This window comes from Scophthalmus maximus, chromosome 4, assembly GCF_022379125.1.
Source record: "Scophthalmus maximus strain ysfricsl-2021 chromosome 4, ASM2237912v1, whole genome shotgun sequence".
In the NCBI taxonomy this organism is placed as follows: Eukaryota; Metazoa; Chordata; class Actinopteri; order Pleuronectiformes; family Scophthalmidae; genus Scophthalmus; species Scophthalmus maximus.
This window is the reverse complement of record NC_061518.1, coordinates 13,378,717-13,405,672: the sequence shown is the minus strand read 5'-3', so window position 1 is coordinate 13,405,672 and position 26,956 is coordinate 13,378,717. Positions and strand designations below refer to the sequence as shown.

General features: G+C 42.1%; 2 protein-coding genes across 6 annotated transcripts; both read left to right on the top strand.

The window, feature by feature from the left end:
- The first annotated feature begins 1,062 nt into the window (after positions 1-1,062).
- LOC118302383 (myocardial zonula adherens protein) lies at positions 1,063-13,227 on the top strand. Of its 5 annotated transcripts, XM_035628454.2 has the most exons (15): positions 1,063-1,243; positions 2,240-2,557; positions 3,257-3,337; positions 6,482-6,574; positions 7,576-7,740; positions 7,878-7,970; positions 8,077-8,190; positions 8,282-8,446; positions 8,941-9,066; positions 9,322-9,450; positions 9,806-9,900; positions 10,170-10,275; positions 10,726-10,809; positions 11,057-11,163; positions 11,274-13,227. In XM_035628454.2, the coding sequence occupies exons 2-15, from the start codon at positions 2,486-2,488 to the stop codon at positions 12,007-12,009; spliced, it is 2,166 nt and encodes a 721-aa protein (XP_035484347.1). In that variant the 5' UTR covers positions 1,063-1,243; positions 2,240-2,485; the 3' UTR covers positions 12,010-13,227. The 5 variants fall into 5 exon arrangements, with proteins under 5 accessions (XP_035484347.1, XP_035484350.1, XP_035484349.1 ...); XM_035628457.2 differs by lacking the exon at positions 1,063-1,243 and having other exon boundaries at positions 2,092-2,557; positions 11,763-13,227; XM_035628456.2 differs by lacking the exon at positions 1,063-1,243 and having other exon boundaries at positions 2,093-2,557; positions 11,102-11,163.
- An 887-nt stretch (positions 13,228-14,114) lies between these two features.
- Positions 14,115-19,523, top strand: polr2m (RNA polymerase II subunit M). Its single transcript, XM_035628458.2, has 4 exons — positions 14,115-14,496; positions 15,865-16,467; positions 16,649-16,871; positions 18,217-19,523. The coding sequence occupies exons 1-4, from the start codon at positions 14,387-14,389 to the stop codon at positions 18,358-18,360; spliced, it is 1,080 nt and encodes a 359-aa protein (XP_035484351.2). The 5' UTR covers positions 14,115-14,386; the 3' UTR covers positions 18,361-19,523.
- Positions 19,524-26,956: the final 7,433 nt, after the last annotated feature.

Here is a 26,956-nt window from a genome sequence, read left to right as displayed (position 1 = left end):
TAGATACTTTCCACATCTTGTCACTGTCATGATAAAACTCCTAGTTTTGAACTATGTATTTTGAGTAATTTGTTATAAAGTAATTGTTAATGAATCAATATCTTATAACATACCTGTTCTCAGAAATGCATTCAATTGTATGGACTTTTTATCCCCTATATTGTCAGAAATTACCGTATATCCTTCTCCCCAAGTAAAATGATGCTGTGATCAAATAGTAAATTAGCTCATTTGTGTCAGTAAGCAGTCATTGTTATGGCTTGAGGTTTTTCTTATTTATATTTGAATGCATCACAACAATCAATCATCACATTATCAATAATCAAAGGTCAGTCTATAAAATAAAGGATCCTTTGCACAGTGGAGTTCTTGAAAGGGACACTCGCTCAAATACTATTGTGGTTTTTTAAGTTTACCACACATTTCTGGAGACAGTGCAGCACCGTGAGGCTTGTTCATTTTATCACACGCAGCACATTTGTCTGTCAACAGTTGCAATGGCACTTTTCTGTCAAGCAATCGTGAGATCACAGGTCAACCTTAATTCCACGGCTGCGGGGATGTTGAACAGACGACAGCTATTGTTGCTGGTTTCAAGACAAGATTCCCTCTTAAGCAACTGGTCCCAAACAGGAGAGAGGATCAAATACTTTTACTGTAACCTGCATGCAGCAAAGATACCCCACAACATTGTTACTGGGACAACATGTTCATTATCACTGTCTTCCAGTGGGGGAGAAAGGACTCGGGTTCTTTTTCTGTGCTTTAAATATTTCTGTTATTTTAAAACCAGTCATGTGGAATGAATCAAATGCTGAATCAAGAATTTGTCACAAAGAGAGTGAGAGTACAATCACAAGTGAATATTATGGGATTTCAACTTGACATTGGATTTGACGGAGGCCACACTGAGGTGATTGCAGAAGCAAAGAAACGTGTTGTTTGACATGTGGTTACTAATTAACTTCTCGGCCCTGTAAAAATACCTTTTATATTGTTCAGAGAGTTTTTCTTTTCATATTCACTGACATATTTTGACATTAGCTAACAGCAGATCTTTTAATGGAGAACGCTGTTCAACTGAACAAACGCCTGCCAGGCAACTTGATTCTCTCTTGGCTCTGCGACTCTGTGTCTCTAGTTTCTACTAACAGGGAGTGACTGCAGGTCATTCATACGAGGAATGTGATCTGCCTGTCATGATGACGGTCTGTTGGCTCCTGGAAGATATCTGACGGGATAAGTAAGTATAAACTGTTTTGCATAAATTCAAGTGATAGTGTAGTTTTGAGGCAGAAGAGAGCAGCAGAATTCAAGATACATTTCCTTTACTATATCCACTATCTACTACATCAATAATTTATTGGGTATTGTCAGTCTTGTAGAACGTGAGACGCCGGTGCCTGCAGCCTTAGTATGAACGTTTTTCATGATTTCATTTAGCTGCTCACTCAGCGGCAGCAGTGGGAGGATGGAGGATTCGAATCATTGAATAAAGTCAAAGTATCATTTTTGCACAAAAAAGTCCTGCGGTGAAAATTTTACAATCTAAAGAAAATAACAAAATCTGCTGGTCGATCCCAGTAGTATTGGTTTCATACTAACTGGAACATCATTGATGTTATAATATGCAAAAAGTAAATAAACATTGTATTTGGTCATGTGTTTGGTACTTTAATCTAATAATTCACTTTTTGATGTTGATTTTGTATACAGTAACTATTGCTGTTGAATAATGTGTATAATAATAATAAAAATAATATTACTGTAAATAATGTTTCTACTGGAAAATAAGTATGAAGTAGCATTAAATTGAAATGTTCAAGTGAAGTACAAGAACCATTTGTAGTTCAGTTCTTGAGAACTTACTGCTTGTAAAAACTGTGATATAGTAGTTGAAATATATTTTTGCACAGCCACAACAGGGAACTATTGTCAAACCCCTCGACTGTGAAGTTTGCAGTGAGAACCAGCTCCGCCTCTTGGTCGCCCCTGTTGATAAGAAGCGTTCCACCTGTCCCAGCCCGAGCGCGAGGACCCGCCCTGCGAAAGAGGCGCAGACCAGGGAGCCAGGTGAAATGTGGCCCAACAGGTCTGATGAGAACAGAGAAAGACACAGGGCGAGTCAGAGAGTCAGGCAGGGAGGTCCCTGAGTGACTGACGAGCTTGTCAGTCCGGTGGATTGGGAGCAGTCAGCCTGGAATGAAGACAATGACATATTTGTGTTTGTGTTGCTCAGTGTGGAACTGGATTGCACCTGGTCATTTCCCTGACTGAAGGGGCACCTCCGGGCCCTGTGGACTCCCACCACCACCACCACCAGGCTTGACAGAGTGGAATTCCCCTCTCCTCTCTCCTGGCCGAGGCCGGGGGCAGATGGTCGCTCTCAGACTTTTGAGCAGAACTCAGGAAGGAGAGTGAGAGGAAGGGTGGGAGGGCTGCAGACGGAGAGGAAGAGAAGCGAGGAGTGGACAGAAGGGGAGACATGCTTCGCTACGGCTCAGGACCAACCGTTTCCACCACCACAACAGAGGAATCTGCAGATCCTTCAAGTGAGGTAAGAAGTCCCAGAGAAGTCCGAGCACCGAAACTCTCCCTCCGTCTCTGCCCTTTTCTCCCTTCCTTCTCCTCTGTGTTTTGAAAACAGCCCGGTGTCTCCCCCCCCCCTCCTCAGCTTGTACCCTGATACCATAACGCTGTAGTCACTGTAGTCGCCCGTGTACAGTGAGATCAATTCTCTCAGTCCCAGACACTATTTTTCCGTTCCCCGATCTACTGAAAGTTCATGTTTGTTATGGGATGTGTTCCCCAACAGGAGCATGTAATGGGAGCTGAGTGCACAGGAGACTCTCATGTTTATTTGAACAGCTCTCTGATACAACAGGCCTTTGTACCTTAAATTTATTCCCATTGTTTGTAAATGAAGCAAGAACCTAATCATATTTAGATTTTTTTTAAAACTTAGTACGATACAAGTAGTGCACTGCAGTACTTATTCTTTTTAAATTAAAACTTGCACAACAAAATAACAGTGTAGTGTAAATATCGCTGCATGTTTCGTAAGCACAGCTTCAGAGCATTTGCATGAACTTTGTTTGCTGTACTGTTACTATTGTCTATAAATGAACCCGTGGTGGTGGACTGTCGACGTCTCTGAAGTGATGTTTGGATGCAAACGCCACAATCTTTTTCTCGTGATAGGTACTTTCTTGCAGAGCTTAATTTATTTGGCTTTTCGCATGTTTGTTTTTCTCAGAGGAGGATCAGACGTCTCAGGTTGACTCTACATGCGGGACACAATGGAGACAACGAGCCAAAAACAGCAAGCTCGGACACAGTAAGTCAGATATCTCCCTCTTATTGAAATTCTATTATCAATCAAGCTGCATCCGGCCTGTAGATCTTGCTTGACATCAGAGTTAATCCTTATATCATCTCTTGTTAAACTCAATTTGACTAAACAAATAAAATAAAATCGTTTCTCTCTAAAGCTCTCTAATGTACAGCCACGTGCACCAAGACTCTCTCAAAAATAGTGGTGTGGGAGGAATATAATACTTTGAAAGAAAAGATGTTGGAGCGTCTGAGATTTATGTTTTTTATCATCTGGTCCAGTTGCATAATCGTGACAGGAGGGTGTGTGCGTGTGCAACACACAGCTGTTTCAAATTTACATCGAAGCTCAGCAATGACTCTGTTTTATAAATCTATTCTATGCAAAAGATGATATTGGAAACAGTTTTGGTCTCTCACGGAGACACATGGCCGTTACGTTGAGACGGCATCCATTCAAACGCTGGTGACACGATAAACAGAGCTCGACGGCTTTTGCTCAAAGTTCAGGATAAGTCAGACATTAACCACGTCTTTTACTGCACATCGTTGCCGTGTGAATTACTGAATGTGAGTCTACGCTGCAGGCCGTGCGGGTGTTTGCTGTAGGTGGCTTTGTTTGTGTTAAGGATCTGTGGTCCTGATGCCAAGAGTTTGACAGTGAGACTGTGAGAACTGAGAGCGATGCTTCACTCATCGTTGGGCCCTGTGGAGGCTCCTGGTCCTCGGCGATCACGCGTGATCCTCACAGAAGCACGCTGGCATGTTCCGCGTGAACCTTGGCCAAGGAGTGTGGTGTTGGTCAAGTTATCACACCTCCACACACTCCAGCGATTGTCCTAATCTCTGAGCGGGAGGGCGTGCCCATGACTATTGAAACGGATGACAGAGGACAGTGTCGTCAAGAGTGCTCAAAAACTGGAGAGTAACCGCACACACGTGTGTTTGGTGATGACGTGTTCTTCAGTGTGTGCTCAGTGGGGACACAACTCTCCGCCCTTTGCAACTGTGCAGCCAGTGTGTCTCTTGGCCGACATCATCAGCTCTTGCAGCAGAGCGGCAGCTTCCTGGTGTGTAACGAAAAGAAATAGGAGGGAATTTAAAGAATAAATAAAAATGGTCGATTGAAAATGTAAACAGAATCTGGGAAACAGCTGATTTTGCTCTGTGCAAAGGCAACAAATTCAAACTACCAGCATGTTTTAACCTCACTCGTTGTTAACTGATTACATTTTTATCTGTAAAAAGAAATAGAGAGAAAAAACAACAACAATGTTTCCCCATTTCCAGTCTTCGTGCTAAGCCAGTCCGGCTGTAGCTACAGATTTACATTCAGTCTTCTCGTCTGACTCTCAGCAAAAAAATGATCACTGAATCAACGCCACGTTTTGAAGAGGAATATCAGAGCTCGAGATATTAAAGACTCATTCCTCAGTGTCAGCTGCTCATTGTGAATCCAGCACTGGGCTGCAGGTGTAGCAGGTCATTACAAAAATGTGCAGTTCAAATACTCGCACAGTGTTACTTACTTAACAATCTACTTTTTCATGGCATTTATTTTATAAGTTTGCAGTGATGTCGTCTTTTAGACATGATTTCATACATGCTGCTCAATCTCTGGTCTTGAATTTGATCTTTAGCGAAGGTCAAATGTAGGCCACTCTGATTTTGTGAAAAAAAAAACCGAGGAAAAAGGAGTAGACATAAGTTAATCAAGGAGGAAGGATATGATTGATACATCCTCTGTCGGAGAGAATCACAGATACTATGCTACAGTAGAAATGCTGGTTAAAGTGGTTCTTAAACATTAGGAAGGACGTGTCCTGCAACATGAAACATCATGGAAACAATCCAGCCGGTGACTATGTCCTAGATGAGATGAAAAACAACTGCACCATGACACATAAAGAAGCTTTTACACCTGCAGCATTGGATTTCATCTCTACAATGACTGAATGTCTCTTCAGAGTGAACAGGATTCCGCCCAATGAACTTCATGAGAGGGTCTCTTGTGTTGTGACTTCCAATACAACTTTCATGTCTGAGTTGGAAATAAGGAGCTACTCCAATCAGTTGAGTCCTTCACAATACAATCATTTGACAAAGCAGATTGTTCATGTGCTACGAACAAATGACCCTGTGAAATGTTTGACAAAGCACTGGATTATTTCAAAGGGACGTCTTCAAGCTATTCGTACATGTTTGCATAATTCAAGTAATCAGTTATGTCTGTGAGCAGGTCATGAGCAGAACAAAAGAAACCCTGTGCCCTCTTTCCTCCAAAATTACTATGTTGCAGTTTGCACTAGAAACACCAGGTAAACCCTGTCCAACAGTATGGGCAAACATTTCCACTGTAAAATTCAAAGCTGAATTCACGGAGCAGAGAGCTTCTGTTATTCTGAGCTCTCAGAGAAGCAGGCTGCAGTGTCGTTAAAAACCTTAATATGGCTCATCTTCTTCCCTCCCGTCTGCTGGAATTCACATCCGCATATCAGCAGGCCCCTCACCATTTTGTCAACGGCGTGTCCTCTGTAGATTGAGTGGTGCAGAAATGTGAGGCTCGGCTCTGTTCCTGAGACAACACTGACGTCTTTGTTCTGGTTTCTCCTCATTCTTATCTCTGTGAGATGTCGAGGCTGACGCCTCCGTCTCTGGCCAATAGTCCTGAATATTAAGTTTGATCTATCTATCTATCTATCTATCTATCTTTCTATCTATCTATCTATCTATCTATCTATCTATCTATCTATCTTTCTATCTATCTTTCTATCTATCTATCTATCTATCTATCTATCTATCTATCTATCTATCTATCTATCTTTCTATCTATCTATCTATCTATCTATCTATCTATCTATCTATCTATCAAAAACTACAGTATGTGCAACACATTCATATTTCTGTGTTTGTGTGCGTTCTGGGTCTCTGCATCATGTAACCAGAAAAAAACAACAGACTCAAAGTCTTTATTACAACAAATACTTTGCTAATTAGAAGGTGTGATGTGGAATGCCCACACAAAACAGATACGCAAATACTGAGCACTTTTTTTTCCACTTTGCAGTGGCCACAAAGTGGAAAGAAGTGAATCGCTCACAACAGCGATCTTTCATATTTGTTGTTGATGTTGTTTTTTTCTCTAAAGGCTGAGAGAGAGAAAGACGTCAGTGGGGCATGGAAGAAGAAGAATGGGCTGATCCGAAGAGAGAGGCCAGCTGGCAGGGAATCACCTCAGCAGGTAGACAGCCACATCCACCACATGAATAATAGGCATGACACTGCGACACGTGTGTCACTGACATCCCTCTGTAAAACATGACTCTGTGCATGCGCTCCTAGGCTGTCATTAATAACGTCCTCATAGATATTCAGCATGAACAGATGCTGCTAGATGACTGTATATGTTCAAGTTTGAGAACTAAATGTTAGGGCCCGACTGATACAGTACTGGTTGGCCAATAACTTCTGCCGATATGTGCCTTTTAAAGACATATTGATATCTGTGTTTATGTTTGCCAGTGTGATTTTTTTGGAATATATGATATTTCTGACAGAATAAGCAATGCATGAAAGATGTGGATTTATGTTTACATTTTACATATGGAAAATTAGGATACATTTTCCTAAGTCAAGTTCTAAACATTTGGTTCTATTTGGATTCTTTTTTTTAACTTTTAGTCATTTGTCAGGCAAATCAGGCAATTTGAACACATCAAATTAGTATTGAGGAAATCAGGAAAATAATAAATATAAATAGCCTATTATGAAAATTTGTATTGGCTCCATTCAAAGAACAGTTTTCCTTACAGTTAAGTTATTTATTCTGCCATTACTAGTCATTTGTTATATAGGTATTGCATTGTCTAGTGCTGCGCTGCTCCTGTGCTGCTGTGCATCTGTTTTCATTGGTGTCCTGGCTGTCGAGGTACAATAGGCAGAAACGGCAGCAGCTCATGTACTGGGTTGCAGAAACATGACACCTTCACTTCACCCTGCACTTTTTCTAGCTGTTTGTTTCCGACCTCCTGTCTCCAGTGCTCAGCAGCAGTAGTGCGGGAAATACCAGGTCGAATATACATATGCAGCATATGCATCCACACACAAACACGTGATCCACCTTCAGTTGTGCATGTCTGTACATAAGCACGCACACGAGTACACAAACACAATGACAGTCCTAGTCAGCCTCAGCGGAGGGTGGCTACAGAAACCTGACCGGTGTGATCCTGTCTCCCTCAGCACCTCGGAGACACGACCAATGGGGTGCCAGAGTCCTCGCCGCAGCATCATGGGCCCAGAGTGTACGGCGTGGTGCAGAGGACGGGCTCGGACAGACAGCAGGAGGTGATGGCGCGAGAGTGGACCGTCAATCACCTTCATGATGAGATGAGGTACATCAGGGAGGTGAGTGGAGACTGACGCAACAACCAGCCAAGCCATCAGGGGAACACAGCATTGTTTCAACATCATGCCATCTTCGCAGGGCTGTGTGTGTGTTGCTGCACAGATAATATCTGTACGTTTTGTGTATATGTACACAGGTGAGAGACTCTCTGGAGAAGGTGAGAGAGAGGATGTACGGTCAGTTCGGAGGAATGCAGCAATCAATGCAGAAGCTTTCACAGGAAATCAGGGTAATTAATTATGCAGCACCATGTGACTCATAACTCCCTCATCAAACTCCAGTCTTTGAGGCTGTGAATAAATCATAAAAAAAACGGTGTACCATTGTTTCTGCAGGCCTCTAACTCACATCGGAGGAGTCTGGAGTCAGAGGTCAGGGTCCGGACGACGGCCATGGAGAGCTTTGATCAGATGAACAGCTCCCTCATATCTGCCAACATCAGCCTGCAGGTAACAAATCAATGTAACTCAACTTGTGAAGACTCTCTGTATGACGGCTGCGTGCCACCACAGAAAGGGTTGGCGTGATAAGTAAAAGAAGTTTCCTTTGCAGAAATCCCTTCTGGAGAACTGTCAGAACAGAATGGACAAGAGAGATGGGGAGAAGAGTTTGCAGAGCACCTTTAACAAAACACAAGAAGAACTCCAAGACAAGGAGAGGGAGCTGGCTGCGGCGCAGGCTGAAAACCAGACGTTGAGACTACAGGTCAGACTGAGTATTCACACAAATCCATGCATCCACAAATTAAAAAATTAAAAAATTAAAATTGTGGAAGAACTTGCTGCAACACATTCATTGAGATACTCAGGTCACCCAGCAGGTGTGACTAGTGGCTGCTCAAATGACCTGTTTCAAATATGGTCTTATGGGTGAGTAAGAGGGACAAGATGTGTGACTAGCCGTCACATGTAGAAATTCTTATTCTCCGCCTGTTACCTTAACAGTTTTACATCACGGGTTACTATGTTAAAATTACAAGTCGAAAAAGAAAAAGGTCACTTTCCATTAGAGAAGCAGATAATGTGTTAATTACAAATGTAGATATTTGATGAGTAGCAGATAAAGCTGTTTGCTTTGATTCAGCAGATTTGACAACAGACCATCTCCCTGTAGCTACGTCTGCATCTTCTATTGCAGTGTCAATATGCAACAATCGGCGGAGCACAGTCTTAACTTTTGCTGTGCTGTGAATTGTCCAGGTGGAGTCTTCACAGGAGGCCAGTGCTCAGGCGCTGCAGGAGCTCTCAGAAAAGCTACAGAGGGAGTACGATGAGAAGCTACTGGAGGAACAACGGAAACACAGGGAGGAGATTGAAATACTACAGGTCAGCATTCTTTTACTCCTCACCACAGTACATCACACACAGGTTCAATGCCAATTGAAAGTAAAAATTGCTGCATGTTGTCATAAAAACGGGATACTGTAGATGTTCAATGATTATTCAAAATACCTCAAATACTTTTTTGGCACATTTTACAATAACTGTGGGCTGAATTTGACTTTAAAGCCAAATTAAATAAAGTGACAAACCCCCAATTGAGTCCAACATCTAAACCAAAGTATATTTCTGTTCCCACAGGCCCAACTTGATGAGTACATTAAGCGACTGGAGGAAGCAGACAGAAACATCAGGAATGCAGAGGCCATGATTGCTGAGAGGGACCAGAGGATCATTGAACTTGAGCGTCTACTGGACTGTATGGGAAAGGTGAGGCAAATCTTAAATGAAAAAATATCAAAACAAACTTCCTCATCCAAATAATCATACACACCTTATACTGTAAATATTGTTCTCTCTCTCTCTATTCCTCTGCATCTTCCTTTGTCTTTGACCAAGCACATCAATTACAGGACACTTTAAGGAGTTTGTCGTTCTTCTCTCATTTCTGCCTGGTCCATCAGATTTTTGTTGAGGGTATTACCAGATTACTGAAATGTATGAAATATTTGGAAAATACTCTGTGGGTTTCAGAAGTTCACACTGTTTTGACAATCATGAATATTTTTCTATTCCATCATTATGTCACAGCAACTGAGAAAAATGTGAAATATCATCTCCACAGGAAAAGAGTCAACTCCAAAAGAAGCTGCAGGAATGTGAGCAGCGTCTCCGCTTGATGCAGCTGACGGACACAACTGATGGAACTGTAGCCAAAAGGTACAAATGCTAGATAAGGTCTAGAATGAAATAAATAATCTAACTCTAGGTCAATTTAGTATCATCACACCTTCTTCATCAGTCAGTGAAGGTTGCTAATCTGTTGTGTTGTTGTATCTGAGGATGTCCAAGCTCCTCATCTTCAAATTTGGATTATTTGGTCAAACTAGTTCTTCATTAATCTGAGGAACATCTGACTCGGCTGCACCTCTCTGTTTTGCTGCATACCGTACTGTCTGTGGGACTAAATGGTTGCTGGTTGTGTTTAGGTCCAAAGAGCTGCAGGGAGAAGTAGGGGATCTCCGTGAGAGAATCAAACACTTGAACGACATGGTGTTCTGCCAGCAGAGGAAAGTCAAAGGAATGATCGAGGAGGTGAGGAGGGTTTATCTATCTTCTGTACTGCTTTGTGTTTTGATGGTGAGTGTGGATACACACATCAGCTGAAGTAGGCAAAGTTAATTCACTAGAGCACCGGTGTACGGATTAAATCATTTTCTCACAAGGAATGTTTAACTAATGAAGGGTGCTTAATGAGTACATGAGTGTTCTTTTTATTGTTCATATATAAATAGCTAGTGTATGAATATACATTTCCAATAAGGAAAAAAAATAATGAAAAGATAGTGAGTTTGGTTTAATTTGAGTTTTAATTCATGTTTTCCCTATAATTTGCACCAAGTTACTTCCAGAAAACTTTCAGGAAAACTATTGAGAAATTATGGACTCAAGAATGTATAGATATATTGGCTTGAATAAGCTGATCTGCCTGAAAACCCACAATCACTTATTTCTATTGATTGTTGTCTTCTTGAATTGACGAAGGTTGGATCTCTACGAGCTCAAGTCGCTCAGAAGGACATGTTCATCTCAGAGCTTCTGGACAGAATTGCAATAGTGGAGTGTGAGGTAAGACGAACACTTGACCGTGTGTTCACTGTGTGTATTGATTTTTGGTGTGGTGTGGTAATCTACTGCATGGCTTCACAGACGACTGCTGGGGCTGCTTAGCGCTGCTGGATGTCCTGAACTTTCAGCAATGTCTGCATGTTGTCGTCATGTCACTGCACCTGTCTAGTCCCTTTCACACGTGAAGGGACTACAGTCCTTTGCATGAACCTGACCTGACAGTGTTGTTTCCTGTTTCCTTTCCCAGAATAATGAATTAGAAGACAAGCTCAAGTATTTTATGTCCACACAGAATAGGCCCCGAGAGGTTTTGGAAACCAGGGAGATAGGAGTAGGCTGTGATCTGCTCCCCAGGTAAGAAGCGAACATGCTGGAGAAACACATTTAACAGCATCAGGTTATATTTGGTGCTCCGTTTTTGGAGTGGTGGTTTCTCATGCTGATGTCTAACTGTGCATCTGCAGACGTGAAGCACAGAGTCAGGATGTTGAAAAGCCTCGGTTCGAACCAACTCATCCCCATCCCATACAACTCCCACCCCTCGTTCAGCCTCCATCACCAGTGAAACCATCACTTGCACAACCTCTATCACCCACACAACCTTCAACACCCACACAACTTCTATCACCTTCACAACCTCTATCACCCACTGAACCTTCACCACCCACTCAACTTCTATCACCTTCACAACCTCTATCACCCACTGAACCTTCATCACCCACTCAACTTCTATCACCTTCACAACCTCTATCGCCCACTCAACTTCCATCCCCCTTGGAGCTCTCATCCTCCACACAACCTCTATCCCCCACACAACCTTTACCCCTTCCTCCCATTCAGCATCCATCCCACTATCTCACAATGCCCACCCAACCGAGGACGTTCAAGCCGAGTAACCCTCCGCCCAGCAGGCTGGAGTCTAGTTTACTGAGGTACACTCCTCTCCAATACAGCCGCATGCTGAACTCCAGCCCCTCAGTTACGAGTGGGACGTTCCTCTACAGCTCCTCAGCTGAACCCGAGCCCCCTGCGAGCCTGGTCCAGTCTGGGAAAGATGAGGTGGACGCTGGAGCAAACACAGACACGCCCTCAACTCTGGTGGAACCCACCTCCTCCTCATCTGGAGCAAGATTGAAAGTTTATACACCTTTCATGAAACTTATGGAGATAACGAAAAACATTAACATAGAGCAATCTTAAAACAAAGGCAATATTAGAGACATTTACTCTCTTTCTTTGCCAAGAGTTTCATTAGAAAATTGATCCCACTTACATTTTTACGGTGACCATGATGCTACAAGCAGCAGTAAAATAGCTACGTTTATCATAAATGATGAAAACGAAGGAAAACAGCTGCAGGCTTTGTCCAAAAGAAACTAAATCTGCCCTCCAGCATCTCTTAAACTGATGGGAGAGGTGAAGTGTACATTTTGCTATTTTACAGGGGTTATGGCAGCAAAACCAGTGAAAGTCACTGCTCACAGCCAAGAAATAGTCGACTCCACAGCCCCAACCAAAAGACAAATTTAGGTTTCTACAGTTTTGGTACTGTGTGGATGAAAAAGACAGTTTTTCAAAAATGTGGTGGGTGGATTTTGATACCTTTGGACAGAACTTGGATGATTAATCTGTACATCATCACTGTATGGTAAATATGTTTCTGTGGTTAAAACTAAGGATACCACATTTACAGATAAGATATCGGCAAGAAGAGAGGTTAGTTCTTAAAACGTGGAACACTTCCTTTAAAACTGATCCGTTCGCTCGACTCACACTTGGTCACACTTGTGTGGGTTTTTCTGTTCTACTCTGACTCTGTGTGCACATATCACTGTTAATTAAAACAAATGTTGTAGGGTGTAAATTATCTAAAGTTCCGTTGAAAATATTTTATAAATAATGTACTGAAAGATTATATTTGTTTTGTTTACAGAGAACGTACTTATGTCGCTCAATGATCTGTGAGCATTCAGTCCCATATGAAGTCTGTTGAGGTTATTGTGTGTATTTTCGCATCATTTTATATTGTTTCTGTACAAATGAAATGAATATTATTTTATTATTGTCACAATGTGTACATAATATTTATTAACATGCTTTGTGCCTTTGTGAACAGTCTACTTATCTGACACTGGTGGTGGAAATGAATTTCAATTGGCAGCAGGATAATATAATAATAGTACATTTGTGTAGTGATGATGAAACTGTTCAGTTACTTTCTATAACCTTAATGAGGTGACTGCCATTCCTGAGCCACTGGCACGAGTGTTATCCAGCTGTTGTCTGCACTGCCACGACTGTGATCTGAAAATACTTTATGATGTGCCTTTTCCCTTAACGCTACATATCAAACTACAAAAACAGGCCAGCAAATGTTTGGCAAATAAAGACTATACTGTACAACTGGTTCATCCTTCACTGATCGATCCGTCTGAATTTTTTTGCTGCTGGTAAGTTACACAATTATTGTGTTTTTTTACAACTTCCATTTCAGATGTTTGACTTTCATACTTTCAGCACTGAACTCCAGATACATTCTCCAGAAATATGCAAAAAAACGTGACGTCACTTACTTAATTTACAGGAAATTATTATGTACACAGGCTTCACAATGCAAATCTTTTGTTGCCCGGTTACAACTCAGCTGTTTCAATACACACAACAGTATATGTCAAAGTAATTTCTTTATAAGCTGTGTAGCAAAGATAGACACATTTAGGGTGATTTCTGTGATATCAGTGATGTGCAAGAAAATGTGTGGCGTCACAAATAAACCCCCAGAACATATGTGTTATAGATAAAAAAAAAAAAAAAGTTGGGGCAGAATCCGGATGAGAAGGACAAAAGCTTAAAGTGTGCCAGTCAGTGATATTGTCACAACAGTACACGCAGTCCTGTGCTTCAGACGGAAGAACCCTGATGATCACACGATGTCCGCTGAGAGGACACAGCTGTAACCTGCTGGTTCACATTTCGGTCATTGTCTGTTGAGCTGAGTGAGTTGGCGCAGTGGCTGGGAAATATCCAGGCAGGAAATGCAACTGTGGAAAATCTGAGATCAGTGCAGCCTGCTTATACTGACTAGCTGATTAAATATATAATTTATTGTGCAACTGATTACAGAGAATAAAGACATGAATAGAGACGTTTCACCACAAGCTGGAAGCTCTTCTTTTAAATCCCAACGTGGTGCTGATGACTACACTTGACCCGCAGAGGGCAGCAAATCGCCGTCACTGGCTGACAGGACGTAAAGGTGTAGCTCACCGTCCTGTGCGGTGGGGGGCGGTAGAGCTCCACACAGTGTTCGATTTCCACTCAAGAGGAAGAACTTTGAAATGTGTCACGTTCAGGAAGCGAACCACTGTTTAAAAGAAGTTTCTGAAACTCTCTAACCGTCACAGAGTCGTTCAGCTGACGACGTTTTGAACTGGTTCTTCTAGTACACCGAGTTTTTATGCCGCATGTTCAACGGAGACGTCAGAGACGTTTTTAGATGGCTGTAGCACAGCACGGTTAGCTAGCTGTAGCTAGCTGCAGCTAGCTGTCAGTAGCTAACCGCCAGTCGCTAACCGCGATGTCGTCGCAGCGGACCGAGCAGCAGGGGCAGGTGGGAGACCTGGGACACCGGAGCAGAGAGGAGCTCCGAGAGCTGCTGCTGCGACAGGAAAAGATCCTCTCCAACCGGTGAGTTCACACCGTCAGACTCACCTTGTACCTTCAGTGTATCCATCATACACGAGAGGCACAAACAGGCACACGTGACTCAGTGTGGCACTTCACTGGTGAACTTCTCCTGTCACCGTGTCGGAGGAGCAGGAAGAGAGAAGAAACACGGTGACTTTAGCTCACAGATACGTTTGTTTTAATGAGACTTACTCCACCGTGACTCGTGATATCTGCACTGGTTTCCATCAGAACAGCTCCAGTGTTACAGAGCACGACTGCTGCAAATCAACAAGTCGTCTCTGTTTTCTCTAATATGAAGTTTATTTGGTGGCCAAACTTGTCCGCCATATTCAATTCTGATCGGCTTCCTACAAAAAATATTGCAAACCAAGTAAGTAAGATGCCAGGTGTGTATCTTGGAGATGTTGCCACACTCCATGATGTAGAGATCAGGGCTCTGCTGCAGGACCAGCTGTTCCTCCTGTCAGGGTTTTACTGAGGTGTCATGATGTAGAGTGACACTGGGTTCACCTCAGAGATGGTATTGTGTGGTGGATATGAATCTAAACATATAAAGAGTCTGAAGTCTTCAGATGTCAACATCCAACTCAGCCCCTCCTTCTTTTTTTGGAGGTAACTTGGGTCAAAAGAGTTCTGCACTTTCATGTTAAAAAGGGATATTAGATTAAATAGTAATGGAATATACAATACTAGATGGATACTTGAATGTTGGATGTGGCGTGTGAATATTTTTTAGACAAAATGCAGATGAGTGAAAAGAGAAAAGTTCCATCCATCCATTATCTACCGCTTTATCCATTAAGGGTTGCGGGCGGCTGTAGCTGATCCCAGCTGACATTGGGCAGGAGGCGGGGTTCACCCTGGACAGGCCGACATACGGGTCAATTTAGAGTCTCCAATTAACCTAACCCCAATGTGCATGTCTCTGGACTGTGGGGAAAACCCGGGGAGAACCCACGCAGACACGGGGAGAACATGCAAACTCCACACAGAAAGGCCCTGGTTGGTCCGAACAGAGATGCAAACGCGGAACCTTTCTGCTTTGAGGCGACAGCGCTAACCACTACACCACCGTGCATGAGTTAAGAAACTTAAACAAATATTATTTAATACAGTTAGGGAATGGTTTATTGAATATGACAATGATGTGAATCTGATGCTATGGGCTGCACAGTCTCCAGATCCAGATAACACCAATTATTTTTGGAAGAATTGCGTTCATCCCTCCAAAGTTCAAGAGACTTGAAAGTCTCAACATATAATGTTGATTTATTTGTATAATGTTTCTCATCTGTATCTTTTTTTTTGTTGTGTGTGTGTTGTTTAGCATGAAATGATGAGTTTGTGTGTTGTTGTCTTTTACAGGACGTTATTGCAGTCTCTTCCGGACAAAGGTAAAAAGATATCGGAGTTTGCGGAGAAAGTGCGTCTTGCCATTGAACACCGCGATGAAGAGGACAGGAGACAGAGCTTGGTGTCTGCTGCCAAGAATGAGTTACAATCCAAGTACCAGCAGGCTTTCTCTATGCAAACACATGCTGTCCCCGATACAACAGCAGTCTCACAGCAGAGCAGAGGAAGTGAAGCTGCTGCAGGCAGTGTGCTACATGAGATGGAGACCTCACCTGCCTCATCTCGTGTGCAGGAAAAGGACGCGTTGGACGAGCAACAACACCAGTTTGTCTCCAGGGCAGCTGCTGGTGAAACCATGGAGACGGCTGCTGCTGCTGGGGCCTCTCTGAACTCTGAAGAGACAAAAGAGGGTGACCTTGTGGAGGCCTTGGAAAGGGTCAGACTGTCTGAAACTGGTTTTGGTTTCAGCAGCAAGTCCAAAGACCCATTAACCAGCACAACAAGAGACAATTACTTTCTCAGAATGCAGACACCGAACAAGCCTCACTATGTAACTGTCCTGGAAAAAACAGAGAAGACTTCATCTCCTAGGAGGCAGATATTCAAACCAAATCAGTGAGTGGACGTTGTTTTATGATGTGATGATTACGTTTACATTTATAGCAACAACAAAAAAAGGATAATTGTTTAGATTTCATTCAGTAAGATTGTGTCATTGTATGTCATTTTGATATCTTTCATATTTCTCATCAGTTATTTCATTTAAAAAAACAAAACGCTTCTGTCTTTTTTTCAGGCTGCTCCACAGAAGTGACATTTCTTCATCAGGGTCCTCGTCACCCAGCCAGTCGTCTGAAGGCTCATCGCCGCTCTCCATCCAGGCCAGGAAGGAGAGGGACAGAAAACACCTGGACGACATCACTGCAGTCAAACTACCTCCACTCCACCATGACCCAGTCCGGCTTCTGTCTCTGGAAGAATCGACCATCCTCCTGATCGCACAAAGCAAGAAGCAACAGGTTTGTGCAGCTGACCGCATCCACATACACCATCAAATTCATGCAGTGTAACTGTAGGCACCCTGACAGCGTCCAAAGTCACCCCTCTTTGAAAGCAAATTTTTTCAATGCAACAGTGCACTGAGACTTACGCTTCTTCCACTTCTCCTCCAAACTCTATTAAATGACATCGCTGATCACCATCTCCTTAAGGAAACATATTAACTATGCATAAGTAACTCATACAACCCCACTTCAAAATCACTGAACTATCCCTTTTTAATAAGCAAAAAAGGCATCTTTACCTTGGGTGGAAACATGTTGAGGTGACAGTATTTGAATGCTTTGTTTACAATCAGCCAAGGTCAATTACAAACTATTATGGGACAGAATTCTCTTTGAGCACCAAATACATTATTGTAAAAACTCATCAGAGTGTAAAACACTGCAAAATGTTTTATATTACGGGAAAGGATGTTATGTTTTTACCAGCGTCATTTTATCTTTCAACACAATAATCAGGATGTTAAAAGTAGAAATGTGTTCATGTTACAAAGTAGTGATCTCTCTGTGATGTGTGCATAATTTCGTCACCACATTGCAGTCAAACACCTGTTTCTGCAAATTCAACTATTTTGCTGGATGACCCTGATTTTTTTTGTTGTTGTTGGAGACCCTTGTGTCAGCAACCCTTTACTGGCCTCATTTAATGAATGAGAGGGATGTGTTTTTTCACACAGTGATGAAGCAGCTCTAAACACAGCCTTAGTTTAAGAAAAGTCCTTTAAAAATATACAAAGCAATTGTAATTGTGTTAAAAAAAAACATTAACCAATTGAATTTTTAAACATTTAATAAGTAGAATTTCTTCATTGTCTTCTTTATCTATCTTAGTACATTCTTAAATAAAAGTACATTTGGACTTTATTTATAGGGTTGTGGAAGGGTTGTATTTCTATTGAAACATGATTAAGGAAAACTGTTTTTTTTTTGCAGTGGAGAGTTGCGTCTGGAATAAAACAAATTGAGTATATTAATTGGTGCCGTGTGACATTTTCTCATCTAATCAAATGTAGAATTAATTAATGATGAATCCTAGTGTAGGGTCCCTCCATACGCTCTAGGGGGCAGTGTTCAGTCAGTGTAAGTACTGTGTCGCCACTTCACATCCAAAGTAATGGTTATAGAGCCAAACATCAGACAGTGTGCTGTTGTCAACTTATGGAGGCCTGTTAAGCTTATTATCAGTCCTACTTCTGTTGAGGGTTTAATAGCTATGGCTATGCTGCTTTATAATAATGTGCTTGCTTACTGTTTACCAGCCTATTCATGTCAACTTTTTCCACTGTGTTGTGTTTAATTTCAGGAGTTGCAGGCCAAGCTGGCCGCCCAGAAACTGTCTGAGGGATTGAAGATCTCTATGGGGAGCTACACTCCTGACAGTGGCCCCATGGCTGCCTACAGAGAGGTTCACGATGAAGGAGCCCAGCTCTCCTCAGAGGAAGACTGATCCTGGAAGGCCGGAGCTAGGGAAAGCAGTGTGACCTTGGCCCTGAGGGAAACAGGCTTTGGACCTCGCAATCAGGACCCATCAAAGAGGATTTTCACTCCCAAGGACAGGAATTCTTAACAGAGGAAAAAAGGGTCTTTGCATGTTGTGAAGGCATAGTTAGTGTCCCATACTCAAGACGTTGAGTGGCGGGTTGAGAAACTAGCTCACTTAATTGTCATTCAGGTCGTATTGGGATCAGTTGTCTCAGTGTCCTGCAGGAATAATAATACCTGTTGTGGACCAGGAGTCTTATATGAGGAATTTGAGGCATCTACATTATTACAAGGGAAATGATTGATGTCGCTGTGACTTTCTCAACCTCAGAGTATTGTACATTGAAATGTCTATGTTTTGTCAACAGGTGGAGCAGACTGTTTTGGCACCGTAGTGACCGTTTACAGCTCTTTAGAAAATAAACATGAGGCTGCAGTAAGGCGCTCTGCCATTCTTCACTATCTCAGAGTGTAACAGAATCGAATAAATACATCTGATTCCCCAAATGACTGTGTTTGTCTAAAGTCAGCTGACAATCCAGTGTTTCCCAGAAAAAGTACCTCAGCCTTTTAAATTGGATAAAAAAGATCTTCCAAAAATCTTCTCTAATAAACCTTCACTGAGAGCATCTGGAACCTGATAATTTGGTCTTTACATGAATTCATTAGTTTCTTATAATGAGAAGAGAAACCATGTTATCATTTAATAATGTGTATAATTGTGTCTGTGCATAATTACTGTTGTCTTTTACGGACTCTGCAATCCTTAAATACAAATTTATGATAAGGAGCAAAACTGACATTCCCAGCTGAAACATAGTTGGTGTCAAGTCAAATAAATAATTAATTAAGCTTGAAGCACAAAAAAGTTGTGCTGAATGTTCAGCACTTATGAGCTCTATTACTTTCCACATGTGGAGGAGGAAAGATAATGTAGTTTCCCAGGAGAAATGCCCCTCACATATGATGTTTTCTATAAACTGAACATTTGTAAGGTAAACAGTGCTGTGTGTAAATATTTTAGTTTCACTATTTTCTGCGTATTCAATAGATGCTACTTATTTCATTGTCAGACTTCCTGCTTATTTTGGTCTTTATGCACAAAATAAAATCCACACGGTGATATCATTTTCAGTGTTTTAGTGAAGGTATGGTCAGCCCTGATTTTCAAAAATCCTGTGAGATGTTATCAGGAAGGAATCGCTGACACGCTTGATAAGATTAATGCGGAGGTAGTGAAATATTTGAATCTTGATGGTTGAGACATCTGGACTGCGTTTGGATCATGTTGTTGCTGGGAATGGCGGGCGGTGATGGGACGGCGGCAGGCTAAGGCAACATGGCAAATACCATTTCTCAACTTTGCTAATATGTGGTAGATAAGAAGTGCCAGCTACGTTCAGCGTCTTCCCGAGCTGTGGTTCCCATTATCGCTCTCCCAGCTCTCACAGACGACTGCAGGCCATCTTAATTTAAACAATAAAAATAAGGCACAGGGGGAAACGTTTCGAGGGAAATGAGGGTGGGTTCACGTAGGTCAGATTCTGGTGGTAGATGCCCCCTGATAACCTTTGGTAATTGTTGCTGAGGCATTGGTGGGAGAAGCTTTAGAAAAGAAAAGAAAAAATCTGATTGCTGTGTTTTTAGACACTGTATCTGATGGGCTCCAGAGAGGCCCTGTGATGACGTCCATCAACAAATACATGATCACGCTTTGTGGAAGATCCCCGCTGCGCTGGGATTAATTACACCTTACCTTGCTTACATCAATTCAGAGACTGTTACCAATTATGGGGCACATTTTTTTGCTGTAACTTTTCTCCGTGGTATCTGGCATCAAACCTGACTCGTATATGTTGATGTTGTTGAGGTGGAACTGAGCACTCTCTCTATAGTCAAAGCCTTTTTTTTTTTTTACTTTGTCCACTGATGATGAGGTTGTTTATACTTCGACTTGAATCCCAGACCCCTTGTCTCAGATTAATAAGCTCCTTGTGAAGTAGTCTGCAAGTGATTTGCTCCAACTCTGAGTCCGAAATCACACGTCTCGCGGGAGTAAAAATAATTTGCTGTTTGGGAGGGGAAACTGGAATGTGATTTCAAAACTGCCTCTTCAAAGACCAGTCAGCTCAGCCTTAAATTAGATATACAGTATGATGTATAGACTGGCGTTAAACACGAGTTAGGCCCTCGGCAGAATGATTGGATTATATCTGCCAGGTTACAAAGTCTGAGGTCATGCTTTTTCCATTCTCTGATGTTTTTGTCATATTTCTTAGGGCATACAAGGAGATGAAATAATGCAGCACCCAGCAGTTTTCTGCAGATAAGGTTACAGGCTATCTCCTCATCCCAATTGGAACCAGCTCTCCCTCTTACGGCACTACAACTGAATCAAGTCAAACTGTTCCAGCCACGCTAGTGGCACGGCTCTATGGATGGCAATGTTGGTCAGCTGTTTCCAACGCTTTTTGTTGGATTACCACTAAACTTTGACATTCATGGTCACCAGAGACTGAATCCTAATGGCCTTTGTCGATCTCCCTTCTTGTGGATGTAGACTTGTTAATTTTGTAAACTTTTCTATTTGATCAAATATGTAACATTTTACGACCGACATCTTCTCGCGCCAAATGGATGTTTGCAATGAACCTCAACATGTAGAAGACAAACCTCACCTCAGTTGGTGTTTGTCTCCAGTGTGAAGTTTGAACAAATGTTTCATTTGCAAATGGAACGAGCTGTGAATGACAAACAAACAACCGTGCATGAAAGAGAGAGAGAGAGAGGAAGCCTGCACATACAGTGGTTGGTGTCGTGACTGTTGACGGCTCGAGGAAGCGTGATATGTGGCTTTAACATTCAAGAGAGTCATCTGTCTCCCTGGTAATGCACATGGGAAAATAATCCTCCACGTGTGGGTGAATCTGTCGAAGGAAAAAAAGAAAGAAAGGACAGAGGTGTCTAGAACTGGTTGTAAAACATAGTCATGGGAATGATTTATTGCCTTTTTACATTCTTAAGATTGTTTTCCTTCTCATTTTTCAAACATTCAGCAGACATGGCTGGTTTACTGCGTATGAGCGCGGTCAAAGAGCAGCGATTCCAGTGATTGCTTGTCTGTTAAATACACAGACGCTGGCATTACAGTTATTAGAATCAGATCTGTCCAGGTCGTCGTAGCCTGAACCGTACCAGGTGTTTTCACAGAGACTTTGGTTCACGGCGGCGCAGACGCTTTGCCACAGTTTTGTCATATTTGCAGATGCTGGATCTTTGCTGCGTCTTTAGTTAAAATCGTATTTCACCAAAAATATGTATATGAAATACTGACCTTGCGAATGCAAACAATCTCTATCATGCTACTCTCTCCCCACACAAATGTCAGCGTGGAGGGGTTTTTCCACAGAAAATTTGCCAGATGCAAATGCTCCTACAGCTGCAATGTAGATATTTACCCAAACAGTTGGACTCAGAAAAACATTTAATGTCCATGCACCGTTCCTTCCATGATTTTTAGCAACTTGTCCTACAAAGTGTTATTTCTGCCAGGTATTACAAAGTGATAACTTTGGAAAATGGAAAAACTTGATGAGTTAAATTACTATAAACTAATGTATGTGTGTGGGTTAATCAGTTTTTTGTTGTAGTCCCTCCCAGTTCCCCCATTTCCGACACATACCAGGATTCATTGAGACATCTCACTGAGCAGCATCCAGCGTGTGTTTGTTTGTACACATGGTAAACCCTTCTGGTGTGAATCTCAGTAGCCCGGCCTGATTTCACACTTTTAAATGTTTTCAGAGTAAAGGCCCATTACTCTTCCCCAAATAACAGCGGGCTCGTGTCTGAGCAGAGTCTCCCGCTTGATTTGCTTCTGTTTCAGGGGGAGAACATGTGCTTCTGATATTCAGTACAGCTCAATAAAATGCACATGCACTGTTATTTTACTATTCACGCTGCTGTTTTGACTGTTAGAGTTTACTCCTTATTTTTCCAGCAACACTTTTTTTTTTGCCAATGTTTACCAAGCAGGTTTGATGAAAGCACAGTAAACCAGCTCGCAGAGTTTCACAGAGATAAGAATGTGACAACACAGGCATCTTGTGTTTCCTTTTCCATAGAACAATGTTTACAGTTCAAAAGCCATAAAAGTGGCCACAAATGGAAAAGGCTTGGATCGCTGTAATGAGTTGTCCTTGTGTAGTCACGTCCTGTAGCAGATGGACATGTTTATTTTAAATCTCTGTAGGTAGTATGCATAGTTTAACACTGGATGGCAGTAGTGTATCTTTGTTCTTTGTCTCTGCAGCCTGAGCTTTAACTCTCGTGATTTAGTTTCCACGTTATATCTTTAAAAACAGATTTTCTCTCCGGCATGAGACAGATCGCTTCTTTCCGCTATGGATGTTTTCAATAGCCACGCAGCAATAAGGAACTTATATTAGAGTCATGGTTGCTATCTTCAAGGGAATCTGGAGGATCAACAGCTGTCAGTAGTTATTTGAGACAAAGAGCTAAAGTTGCTGTTTGATTCCAGATAGGGAGTCTCTGTATTTGGAAGGTGTGGTACATGTCCCAGGTGAGGCCACAGCCTCACACCTGGCTGCTGGGTGCAGATAACAGCAGCTCTCCGCCCGGAACATCCATCCCTCACTACGACAGGAGATTGTACAAATATGATCTGGATACATCTGTGCTCCAAAAGAACTCCCACAATCTCTTCTTGGAAAGCTTTGCATAACAATCCTGAGGCACTAGAAAGAGAGAGGGAGAGAGAGGAGGAAAAGGAGGGGTGAAATGGGCTGAGGCCCGTGATGCATGGCGTGGGCCAAGAAGCTGCCAGCATCCCAGCCGCTCCATGTCTGGCCTGGCACAGCATTAAGCAGGCTGTTTTGGGGCCTGTCAAAAGCTCATCACGGCAAGGAAGCCGTCTCTGTGGGGATGTTGCGGGGGTGCCAGGGCACGGCAGGGGGGAGAAACCAGAAACCCTGCCCGGCAGCTTGGGCATAATGAGGAGGAAAATTCTTATTCTTGTATTCGCATTAATATTACAACAACAATTCTTTTTTTTTTCACCCCCACCATCACTTTTATACCTCACATTTTCTGTGTTTCCTCGCCTCGCCTCGCATTCGGTGAAACGTGAGCCCTTCCACATGAAGAACCTCTTCCATCAATTAAAGTCACACAATCTGTTAAAGCCATTCTTTCCCATTGTCCAACACACATTTCCAACACAAGTGGAAAACGCTGTTGATTATCCCAGAGTTTTGTGTTCAGCAACCGCCTGCTTGAGGGATTATAAAACTCTGGGTAATGTCACTCGTGGCAATCAAGTAGTTTACAAGTGTGTTAAGGTATAATTTCTTGGCCAGTGTTGTTTGTGACATCAATCTAAAGCTGTCCAGAAACAAGGGCGTACAAAAACAGCATAATATTGTTTTTCATTACTGCTTGAGTGAAATCATGCCCCTTGATTTGAGAACATCACAACTAACAAGCACCAGAAGTGTAGATGCGGCTCCTTAGGGAGAGCTGCCAAATCATACGAATTTCACTAAAAAGTGTCATGAAACTGAACCTTTAAAGTATTAAAAAAACCCAACGTGTTGATGCCAAGTCCTTTCCTTGTGTTGCAGGTGTGAAACTATGTGTGTGGGCGTTGGAACCCACTTATAAGTTGAAGGACAGCGGGTTCATTTCACTCCCCATGGCTGGCAGAGTCTCACAGCTCTGGTGAGTTAACGTACAGTTTTTATTTCTGGGTTATTCCTCTTTTGTTTGTGAAATTATGCATCATCAAATACATATTGGATGGTGAAGCCTGACACCGGACCTTGTGACTTACAACAATAGTAAAACCGTGCAGTAAAAAAAGAAAAGAAATCCTCTTCAGTCAAACAATTATGGGGCCTCTATATGGAGCAGTTGGCCCGTTTATATGCTGTAATGTTGTGGCCATTCCAAGCCCCGAGGCCAGGTGTTTTTGATTCCAGCGCAGCTCGCTGCAGCACAGACTCCGCAGCACGGCTCCGGCCCCACAGGATGGTTGGATACGACCACGATAAACCCGAGGAGACCGAGTGGGAGTGGGAGGCCCAGACTGTTTTTCCTTATTTATTCATTAATGTTTTGTTTTTTCCCTGAGAGAAGCTGTCAGACAGACAGGCAGCTCCGCCCTCGTATTAGATGACTTCCTTCGCCGTGTAAATACGTTCCAGCTGAGATTGTGACTTTTCAGTGTGCAAAGTGTTGTTTTTTTTGATGAACAACTACAGACAAGGACAACAGTGGATTTGATAGCACAAAGGGGGGGGGGGGGGGGGGGGGGGGGGTCAATGTTTTCATTGATTTCACTCTCGTTCTATTAAAAACAATTCATACATTTTCTCTTATATACATGTTCTAGATTTTAAGATTGTTGGGGTGTTAAACTTCATCTTTGAATTCCCGTGCTAATGGATGTCTGTCTTGGCCTCCCCTGGTTGTCATTTTCTGTGAACATCTCATTGCAGTGGGTGTGTTTCCGACGTGACAGACGACAAGAAGGACAACAGCCTGCTATCCAAGTCTCCCTGCAAGCGTTATACAAAAGAAACAAGATCCAGTGAGAAGTAAAGAGCAGGGGTTTGAGTCAACATGATAATGTCGCCCTCTCGTGGTAACAATTCTATCTGTGGGCGAGGTGGTTATAGCGCCTAATGTCATTTTATCTGGAGACAAAGATATCACATACAAGATTTTAATATTAAGGAGTAAACACATTAGTCTTATCTTAGTAGTTTTCTACCTTGATTTCCAGAATCCTAAATATTATATTCACATTTTTACCCCCATGTTTTCAATGAACAGAAATGGTCAGACAAACACAGTTGGGTTTTTTTTTAAATCATCATATGTAGACCTTTTCTCTCAAACATAAAACCAAAAGTGAACATTTTGAAATGTTACCATAATTTTCCACAAAAATGATGGATGTACAACGTTATGCAGTAAATGTGTGGCCATAAATCCAAAACAATATAGGGGATGAGGTAAAAGCTCAGTTAATCTGTTGGATCAACACTATTGACAGCTTTATACAACAAGTTTATAATTTATTTCAAGTAAGAAAAAATTCCACAGTCAAACATTATTTGTTATTTGTGGTTTTGTCATCCACTATGCTGTAATATACCTTATATACTTTACATTCAATATACATTGGGTATATTTACATTTATCCAAATGATTAAATAACACAGTGTAAAGGAAAGAGATAGTGTACATAAGGTGTGTATTTCTTTGTTCTTTTTTCCCTAAGGATAGATCAAAATGAAAGCTGACATTTATTTTGAAGTCAGTGATACTGTTATGGCATTTCTAAAAGTAATGACATGGTAGATCATAAGGTGCAAAGGGTGTGAGTCATAAATTTGCGATATGTGAAATGAAAAGGAATGAAAAAAGAAAGAAATTCTCTCTGCATTACTCGTCTCACCAAGTTTCCAATAATCGCTGAAATTCCTAACAATCAGACCCCATTTACATGATGTCCCTTCTGACGTGACAACAATAACACATGTGAAAGTGTGCAGAAGATTATTCATTTGTACTGAGGGTAGAGTCACCTCACTAAATTCATAGAGGCTGTTTGTCTTCCTGTTGCTCTTCCTTTCCTCTCAGCACAAAACATAACAACATTACACAGACGACCATGACCGATCAAGAATGCTTCACACTTTGGCAAACATTTACAGGCTGCAGATGGTCCTCTTTGATTTGTGCATACATCCCTGTCTCAGTCCCTACAGGTGCCGCAGCACCAGCTCATAAAATGCACAGTGTGGAGGAGTGTGGAAGCATGAAGACGCTGAGGAGAGGACACGGCTGCACTTCCCCTGACATGTTTTGCAGAGCTGCATTCAGACAGGTGCTGGTGGTCAGACTGTAACTTTAATATCCGTGCTCTCATTCAAGCGGAGCCTTTTTGTATTGGATCGCTTTAGATTGATAACATGTACCTGATAATATGGACACGCCGTGAATTTGTACGAATCTTGAATTTGTCGTTATTTTTGTACTTTTCTGGCGGCATCCTGTGGTAAAGTTGCGAGCCGCAACCAACTGAGCAACCGGCAGGGGACACTTTTCAATTGACAACCAGAAATACTGGGTCATGACAAAATGCCCCTTTTTAAAAAAAAGTCTGTTAAAGATGCACAGAGTAGATATCATGGTAATTTTCCAGGGCTTATGTTTTTTTTTTAAATAATGAGCTTCATCTCACAACAGGTGCTCTGCCTCACCGGTGCAGTTAGTCTGTGTTGTTGGACGTGCGGCTCTTGAGGGGATGACTGTCGGGTCTGACACACTGGGAAGAGGCAGTGACTGTGACATGACTCAGCTCTGTAATCACCTTTGTGATTTCAATGTCACCGCTTCAAAGGGAAACTCTCTTTTTCATGTGGGCTTTCCAGTATTTCGTTCATCTCCTGCACACTGAGCTGCTTATAAAACTCTCCTGAGATTGTAATTTCTCCAAACCGGGGGGGGGGGATTTAAATCTCAAGATGTTT